Source organism: Lepisosteus platostomus, chromosome 1 (assembly GCF_059453375.1).
Source record: "Lepisosteus platostomus isolate fLepPlt1 chromosome 1, fLepPlt1.hap1, whole genome shotgun sequence".
NCBI classification, from domain to species: domain Eukaryota; kingdom Metazoa; phylum Chordata; class Actinopteri; order Semionotiformes; family Lepisosteidae; genus Lepisosteus; species Lepisosteus platostomus.
In genome coordinates this window covers 50,088,560-50,098,159 of record NC_142611.1, presented here as the reverse complement: position 1 = coordinate 50,098,159, position 9,600 = coordinate 50,088,560, and the positions used below count along the sequence as shown (strand labels likewise).

Here is a 9,600-nt window from a genome sequence, read left to right as displayed (position 1 = left end):
TCATTACCAGCCTTAATAGACCCTTCAGACCTCATTCCAGCCCCAGATATTATCTGACCCGTATAATTAATTAATTATAGCCCAAATATTATAGATTATTAAAAATAGCATAACTAATAGTGTAATATCTCAAGCTGTCGAGTTTAATAGTCAACATTGTCTTGGTTGGTCTTATCAGCCTGGGACACCCGGTGAGAATATTGATTTCTGGTAATTTTAACCATCATCTGCCATCATGATGGGTAATTGTCAGATTTTTACCAGTCAGAGCTCATTTGAAATCGTTAAACCAACGGCGCTGCTTAGAGTCACAGTTGATATTTTCTTTCCCTTAACCTACACAATATTTGAGACAGAGAAGGAAGTAGGAAAATAAAAATATTTCCAACGCATTTTCTTTAGTTCTTGCCAGATACAGTTTATAGGAGGTTTTTGGTTGAGATTATACAACTGTATTTTCATCTAAAGAAGAGATTATTATTATTTTTGTGATTGTTATTATACAAAGTGGTTTATAGGTTCAGGGGAAATAAGCATATGAAACTCTCCTATGCAAAGTACAGTATACTTCGGTACTAATTTCTTGAACCGTGATATAATTTCCTTCTAATTTGAAGTAGTGTTCTGATGTAGAAAGGGATTATGACTGTTTTCTTTGTTAAATATACAGGTTCGGATGGATTACTTTAAGAAATGTCGCGGTACAATATGATATGCACAAACTTATATGGTAATATTGATAGTAGTAACCTGATTCTGTTGCACTAGAATGCTATAACATCAACACTCTAGCTATAGCGAATTGGCGCTGAAGAATACACAGCGACGAATTAAAAATGTACTACAACAAACGAAATCATGTCGGCATTTGTGCCTGTATTTTGTAAAATCAAAATGTTTCAGCGCATTTCGTCTAGCTTTCCTGTTGTCAAACTGGCAAGAAGGAACATGCGGTTCTAATAGATCCTCCGAGGATTCCCTCGGAGCGATGTTTAAACTTCTAATTATGATTCATTTGTGTGATAATATTAATTTAATAATCAAGGGGCTGTGCGGAGAGCATTAACCTCAATTAAGCTCATTACTGCCCGAACCTGTTTCCCCTGGGTGCTTAAATCTTCCATTGTAAGTACCTGACGCAGCTGGAAGCGAGTGATCTCTGAAATAATCTTTCGAAAATTAGGCTTTTCTGATCGGTTGATGTGTGTTTTACTTGGTATCAATGCAAACCAGGATTGGGATTAAAGATCGACAACATTTGTAAGTACTTTGTTAAAATAAAACAACGGTAGCGGTTTTGTCAGTTACTATCTTTACAAAATGTTTCCCGAAACTGGGAAAAAGATTAACCCTTTCGTTTTCTTTTAGCCACAAAATTCCTCGCGCTTCCTTTCAGGAACTAACATGCAAAATCACCTGCTGACACCATCCCGCCCTCCTAACACACAAACTTACTACAATAACTTCAATATTTAAGAACCTTAGAGTTAAAACTATATTCTTGTATCATTTTTAATGACAATATTCTCCGACTTCATCAATGTCATTCTCAACAACAACAATAATACACAGTACTGTTGTTTCTCGACTATTTTGTCGGCTCTTGTTTTACAGATGGCAACACTTCATAATGAAAACTTACGCACCTCCTAAGAAAACTTCATAACAACGTAACATTGTTTTAGCCTCCTTTTTATTACAGTATGTAAATTAAATAACCCAGTGATTTAAAAGCAAAAGTCATTAAAATTAAAAACAGGTTTTAAGACACGTGAACGTCTTCTAAAACAGAAACTCCAACTTTCATTTTACATTTTAAAGTTTTACTTTAAGTTAAAACCATTCATCACAGTCGGAAGACAGCGGTGTTAGTGTTCATCGGTATTTCTAAAACTTTAATGCATGGTGCTTTAAGATATTAAATTAATTAATTGTTAGGTTTTTATTAGTGTCATAGTTTAAAAGTCTGTTTTCTTCAAACTGAGGTGAAATGTTAAGGGCAAGAGATTCCACGATAATATAAATAGGCTATAGTACCTGTACAGTACCTGTAGGAAATTGAACGAAAAAATATTTAAGGGTAATTAACTGTACATCGGAAAAATATACAAGTCTTGATTTTTAATCATTTATACAAAATACTCCATTAAGATAACAGCACTATTCTCAGAGCAACTTTTAACGTCAAATAATGAAAACGAACATGAAAGGATTTTAATCCACCCTTGCTAGATATTGGTTTCTACACACAAGGTGTGTCTGAAGTTCCTCTTAAAATGTAGTTGGGAAAACTGATTTGACTCTTAAATGCTACTAATTCTTCGTGGTAACACAGAAGCTGTTGTCTGATGATTGAATTGTCTGGTTTGGGTGATTAAAGCTCGACTGATTGCCGTGTTACCGATTGTAATTTGCAGGAAATGAGAGGGTGGTCTCAGTCACGTCTCTGAAGTTTAGTGACAGTGACAGACACGACCGGCTTCAGCCTCTGTCTGTGTGGGGAACGAGTAGGGAAAAGGTTTTGAACGATGTCATTTACATGCAAATGACCGTGTCCCCTCTTTAACAAATAAATCAGGAAATTGGACACTGGACGTGACCAACCCACTTTAAAACTGTCAAGGTGGACCTAATTATAACCCTAACAGCAGATGGTTCGCTTACCCAACGCAGCTGACAAGGAGCTGTGTGATTTCTTCTTTGGACAGGAGTTCTGGAGTTCTGTGAACACTTAAAGCCAATAGGAAAAAATAAATTATCAGTCTATTGGTTGTAGCTGGAAAAAATTTAAACAAAATAGAAAAGTTGTCGTTTTAAGAATCCAGCACGTCTGTTCCGGGTCTTTAAGAAGTAGACTACAGTAGACACAATACTTGAAGTAACGGTACAGGTGAAGAGTGTAAACTGAACGACGCTTCGGGTTTACAGCGTGCATCGCTTCCTAATGGATGCAACATTAAGATGTTCTTTAAAGTAGAACTGACTTTAAAATTGGTCATCTGTTCTGGTTGAAAATATATATTGCATGTCAGAACTGATCTAGTACTTCGAATGATCAGGTGTAGCATCGAAAGCCCCGGTAACTAGAACTGGCAGGGAAGCCGAGGAACCAACCGATGAAGGCATTATGACCAATCAGCTCTGATTAGGGCTAGCGAAACAGCTCTATCAAGTTATGAATGAATGCCTATTATTATTATTATTTATTATTATTGTTGTTGTTGCTGTTGCTGTTAGTTTTACTATTATAAGTGGAATTAGCTGAGTCCTAAACATAGAATACTCGATTTGAATAGATTATTATTGAGAAAATTAAGTATCCCTAGTCTTTTTTTTTTTGATAATCGTCTACGATCGGAGAAACTTAATCCTTTGTTTTTATAATACTACCTCTCAACAATTTAATCTGCGTAACTATTTTTTATTAAAAGCGAAAATATGGCCATCTTGCTTAATCGTAAAACAAATTTTGATTAGGTAGTAGATACACAATGATATTTTTCATACAGTTTCAATATAACCTCTTGCTTCATTGGAGTATTGTGTATTAATCATTGTTGGAAATTATAGAAAAGTGTCTCATTTCACCATATTTTTTCCCATTCCCAGCAGGAAAACCTTAACAGACTTCATAAGCAATTATAGCTATATTTGATTATCTACAATGTACAAACATTTAAAAAATGTAAAAGAAAGCCTATTAAAGCCATTGTAAGAAAGGACACTGAAAGAGTCTGATTAAAATCTAATAGCTATTACATTGCAGATTGTAAGCTGCTGCTGGTGTCGGGTTCTGAATGCAAAGCTGTAGACTGACTCCCCTGGGCTCGGCCCTCTGATGGGCTAATCATGTTCTCCCCTACCAAAATTACAGCTGATTGTTCTACCCATTATTTTTCCCAACTTTTAATTTCTGCTTTCCAAAGGATCATTGCCCGCGGTAATTGCAAAGGACCTGTCCTTGTATGTGTCACCAGCCTTCTAGAAAAAAAAATCTAATTTTGCTAGACTTTACTTCCCAGTTTCACTTTTTGGCAGTCAACTGACAAAAAGGAGTCTGCTTGGCACCCCCTGTGTAAAATAAATGACAATAGAAAAGCCTTAGAAAATAAGAAAACAAAAGAATTATACATTTTGTGAATACAATTAGATTCATAATGTAATTGCTTCTCCAGAATAAAATAGCTGTCTTAATTAAGAAATCGATATTTCACTGAAAGGGTATTAAGGTGTTTATCACATCATTATTTCAATAAATAATTGAGATTTTCTGTATGGTTAAGATTTAAGGTGACTCTTGCCAAGGAAACTTTAGGGGTATAATGTAGAATACTGTTTGTATTTTAATATAAAATATATAATACATTGTACATATGTGATGGTTTGAAGTGTGTTGAAGAAAGTGTTATATAATGCAATTGTTCCTAATCAAATGCTTGAATCATATTACTTATTAAGTTGCGGGTGAAACCTGATTAAAGCTGATAATGTGACCGACGCATCTACTTTCAAATTAAATATTACTGTTAAAATGCTTTAAAGAGACAACTATAGAGCGCTTTAATTTCGCTCTAAAGGAAGAAAAAAAATAATCGTATGCCTGCGACCGTGTTGTGCAATATTACGTGCTTGTAATTATTTAAAGAAACTATCATTATCATCGCACACACCAACACGCCCAGAGACATCCAAAAAAATCAGCCTATTTAGATGCTTTCCAGTTGAGTGGAGGTGTGCTGAAACAGAGCTGACAGCTAAGTATATCACAAGCAACATCATTCTTCACTCTTCTCTCGCCTCTGCTCTCCCTCTCTAGCTCTTGGACGGAGATTACAGGCTATTAGAGGCACGGGATTAATTTGTAGCCAATTACAATCCACAGCTGAATATGAATGCGTAAATAAGGTGCAGTCGGCGCGCGTGTGTTTGCGAGAGGGAGGGGGCGACATAAACTGCGGAGGGTCCTGAGGGGACGGTTAAAAACCAAAAAAGGAACAGAGCGGGGGAGACCAGCATCCTATAGTGGACCACCACCTTCTGACTTCATTGTGGAATCCTGTGACCAGTAGGCTGCTTCTAGGGGTTTTAAGGTACATACAGAAGCGATAGCGGTCTTACATTTTAAATAGGATCCTTTGCCTCTGAAATTATTTATTTTTGTTTCAAAAGTTGTGCTCGTGCAGTTGAAAGGGACCTAGTGCTCGCTCCTTTCCGGGAGCCATGAATGTGAGTAGGGACAAGGTTCAGGTGGGTGACATCTCTATTGCTCCAGCAGCGCCTGCTGTGGCAGCCCCGGCAGCGGTGACCGCTTCAGACACGCTGCCGTGCAGCATTCACGCAGAGAGCATGGACAGTCACGGCGATCAGAGGCTCCCCAGCAACGAGCTGCCAGTTTTCTCCTGCCCTGGCAGCAGAGAGAGGCAGCAGGCGGACAATCAAGGCAATTCGCCCGGGCAAGAGGTGGCCGTGGTGGCACCCCCCACAGTTCACAGGACCACCTCTTTTTCGGTTCTTGACATTTTGGACCCCAACAAATTTACCAGCAAAAAGCGACACTCTACTACCACCCTCTACAGAAACAGCAGTGACTTCTCTCTCGGGTCAGAGAACAGAGGTGGCGAAGATCCCGCACTTGCAGACCACAAATCGCACTCGGAAGATTACGACAAGTGCAAAAAATCGACAGATTTAATCAGTGAGTATGTCATACATTATGTTTTTTAATTGTTAAATAAAGATACGTGACTTTAGAGTTAGACGTCAGACGGCAGTGTCTAAACTTTGCGTTTGAACTCTTAAAAGTTAACATAATATTAAATAAGCCTGGCATTAAAATTATTATACGTAAAATTCAAAATTCAGTCTTTCACAATTACTTGAACACACGTACATACTGTATATGGCCTGTGTTTATGTATAGACTGAAGATTTTTATAACCACCTAAAGTTAGTGAAGTGAAGCCTTACTGACTGATCACAGGTGCATCTAAGGGGATAAAGAAATATTAAACTTTGTTTACGGCATACACTGAGACAAAATCGCGCCACAGAAGAATTACACCTATTTATGAGTTAAGGTATAAATGAAACAATCTTTGTTGAATCGATAAAACAAATTTGAAAAATCTGATACACTCCATTTCTAGAAAATAAAAGCAATTGGATGAGGAACTCGTATTCTTAACTTACTACGTTAGTCGCACAATCAAAAACAGACTCATGAATAATACAGGTGTCTATTTTAGGCCTAAGAACCTTTGACCGTTTCCAAATAGTACATAACTGTTTTAAGGTTAATTTACGGTTTTGTGTGCAATTGATGCTCAAATGCACTTTTTCATCAATTTGAAAATTTAAATTTAAAAAAACGAGTTTTTGCGAGTAGTGTTATGGTTCAGGTCGGAAAAGTGCAGGATAGCCGAATGGTAAAGTTAGAATAGTCTTGCAATAGGCCTACTTATTTGTTAATCCTGTTTGAAGTTGTTTGGTTATCATTGGAACACCGCAATCTCACAGACATCTCTCCAGCTGGTTTGTTGTATTGCTCTAGGCGACAGATTCAATTTTCTTCCTGTCCCCGGGCCTTTTTTAGGACGAATCAGACTAATTGTGACAAAACGCTGGTTATCTCTAGAAAAACAATTAAATTTCTTCGATTACATTTAAGGTAAAATGTGCTTAGCAGCGTTAAAGAGGCTGGATAATGGGGAAAATCGCCCCAGAGTGGCATGTAGGACTGGCCTGGTCGATATTCTGTTATCGAATTGTGCATATCTCTTTCAGGCAGCTTGCAAACTCCTCTCCAACATCTAAATTATAGGGTCAAAATTCGGATAATTACTCGATTAAAACCTATTACACTTATTAAGGGATGCTATTGATCGTGGATTGCCTTCGACCCAAAGAACCTGCTCTTGGCCGTATCAAAATTTAAGACGAGGCCTACGGTGCGGGTCCTGCAATAGTAAATAGTACAATCGTTACAAATTTACACCAACAAAATCGAATATGTATAATCCATCATGATCATAATTTATATTAAATATGTAAACTCGCATTCAACATCACAAACCGTAAAACAACTTCGAAACTGAAGTGAGCTACTTCATGTCTCTTTGGCGCCAGAACTATAGGCTAAATGTAACCCTAAATTGATCTCGACTGGCAATTTCAGAGCAACCTCTTTAAAGAGTAAACCTGCCTCAGAAAACTAAGCAATAGAGGAAAAGAAACAACCGTCGGAAAATTTAAGTAACTTATTATAAAATGTTTTACATTTTTAAACAATTAAAATACACAAAGGCGCGTAGATTAACGAAGCATGTGAACACCGCTTTTTGATTAAATTATTTAATGAATATTGAAATAATACTTGAAAATAATTTTAATTTTAATTTTTTACTGTTGCTCTAAATGCTCAGTTAATCAATTTAAATATTCTAGTGATGTATGAAAGCTAAAGGCTACTTTTTAATAAATAAACGAATGTTAATACTGCTTTTCCAGATAAAAACTACCCTAGAACTTTTGGGTTTGTCCCCCAGTTAAATTCAAACAATCTTTTATTTTTTTTGTTGGATTTCCCGTTCATCGGTATATAATATGATCCATTATGAATTAAAATATCGTTAATTAGTTTCAGTATTAGACAAACAGGGTTTAATTGGTTTGCCACATTTCTTCCAATCAATAGAAACTGATTAGAACATCTTTATAACCATTATAAATTAAAAATGAAATTCGGAAAACGAAGCAAAAGCATATTGCGAATTAAGTTTAGATTATATTACAATCATCACTAAGAAACAGTTAATATGTGCGAGTCCCTCTCCGACTCCAGTGCTGAATTTGTTCCTGCTCACTGTGCATCTTTATTAAAAAGAACTTTTCAAACAGGAAAATAATATTCTAAAGAAACAGGGTTTGAAAATTATGTCCCGAAACGTAAGAATAAACATACAATTTAAATTAGTCTTTTCTAAAATACAGAAAACACTTAAGTTTCGTTATCCGTGGCGCTTATTAGTGCAGTATTTCGTGAACTATAGTTTGTGTAAAGTTTTACTTGCTCACATTTTGTTTTGACGTTTAAATTCACTGTAAATGTTAAATCCCCTTTCCCTTTCTATTTTCAGAAGATGGGTTATTGTATAAGTCCGATGAAGGTGAAAATGATTTTAGCCGGAGCACTCACACTCCAGAGAGTGAAATTCAAGACGAGGAGTTGTGTAGCGAGGAGAGTAGTAGCGCTCTGCCTAGTAATGTGGACTCGGAGCTTGTCCACCATGAAGAGGAGGACTCGGTTACGCGGAGCTCGAGCCCAGGTGTCCAGCAAACACAACAAGCAGGACAGAACGGCCAGAGCCAACAGTCCAAGCCCAAAAGAAAGCGCACTGGTTCGGACTCCAAGTCGGGAAAACCCCGGCGGGCCCGGACAGCCTTCACCTACGAACAGCTAGTAGCACTGGAGAACAAATTTAAGTCCACTCGATACCTGTCTGTGTGCGAGAGGCTCAACCTAGCTCTCTCTCTCAGTTTGACAGAGACCCAAGTAAAAATCTGGTTCCAGAACCGCCGGACGAAGTGGAAGAAACAGAATCCCGGTGCAGATACAAGCGCCCCAACGGGTGGCAACGGTGGGGGACCAAACGGGCCGGGCAACGGCTTAAATGGAGGATTGAGTCCATTGAGCCCTTCTCCCCCGATGGGTGGCCCACTTTCAATGCACACAAGTTACCCAGGTCACACACCAAGCGGGCTGGTCTGTACCGCCCAGTTGCCCTTTCTGCCGAGTCACGCAGTCCTGTCCCCTTTCGTTTTAGGATCACAGACTTACGGGGCTCCGGCGTTTTATACCCCGCACTTGTAAATAAATACTGAAGGAAATGACTTGTATGCATTTACATGACATACAAAGCCGAACCTGTGTGATACAAAAAAAAGTTGTTAAATGCAGTTTAATACAATGCATCCTATGACTTAAAGGAGAAGAACAAGACAAGCTGTGATAAAGAGATTCTGGATCTTAAAAAAGTTGAGCAATAGCAACTTTAAAGACTGCTGAATGCATCAAATGCTACAAGGAAGGAAATGACTAATTTTGTGTCGTCTTCTTCCAAGCATATCTTTTTTTAAGGACACTTAAAATTTATACGACGAATTCGTCCTGCAGTCCGTATGGACAATTACTTTTATGCCGTCAAGTGGGGATTCTTTTTGATTACAATGTAAAACATTAAAATGTCTCTGGGCCACGTGTGTACAGTAAATGTAAATGGTAAACGAGTATGTAAACGTTTAGCCTCATCTATTAAACGCAGTTTTGTAAAGACCAGATCAACTGAATGGATTAAAACATACCGATCAAGTCATTAAATTATTTAAAAAGTGTTTTTATATCATTACATACCTGGAATGGCTTGTAATACTTTATATAAGTAGATATAAATAATTGTTTAAATAAAATGTAAAATGTTTGTCTGACACTTGTAAAGAATGTTTTTAATGTACCCACTTATTCTCAGGGTAGCTTTATTAAAAACTGGCTGTTCAATACTTCTGTTGCGTTAAAAAAGACTAAAAGAGGAAAGCTAAAAACAG

At 37.4% G+C, this 9,600-nt stretch overlaps 1 protein-coding gene across 1 annotated transcript; it reads left to right on the top strand.

Moving 5' to 3' along the window:
• Window positions 1-4,975: 4,975 nt before the first annotated feature.
• Window positions 4,976-9,074, top strand: nkx1-2b (NK1 homeobox 2b). The gene is made up of 2 exons (XM_088631000.1): window positions 4,976-5,695; window positions 8,136-9,074. Exons 1-2 carry the CDS (start codon window positions 5,221-5,223, stop codon window positions 8,867-8,869), a joined length of 1,209 nt encoding a protein of 402 aa, XP_088487126.1. The 5' UTR covers window positions 4,976-5,220; the 3' UTR covers window positions 8,870-9,074.
• The last annotated feature ends 526 nt before the right edge of the window (window positions 9,075-9,600 follow it).

What these genes read in the sequence shown, in the direction of transcription:
- nkx1-2b (XM_088631000.1), top strand. Translation starts at nt 5,221, where the DNA reads ATGAATGTGAGTAGGGACAAGGTTCAGGTGGGTGACATCTCTATTGCT. An exon ending in AAAATCGACAGATTTAATCA is followed by an intron (nt 5,696 to 8,135) that starts GTGAGTATGTCA and finishes TTCTATTTTCAG; the next exon opens with AAGATGGGTTATTGTATAAG.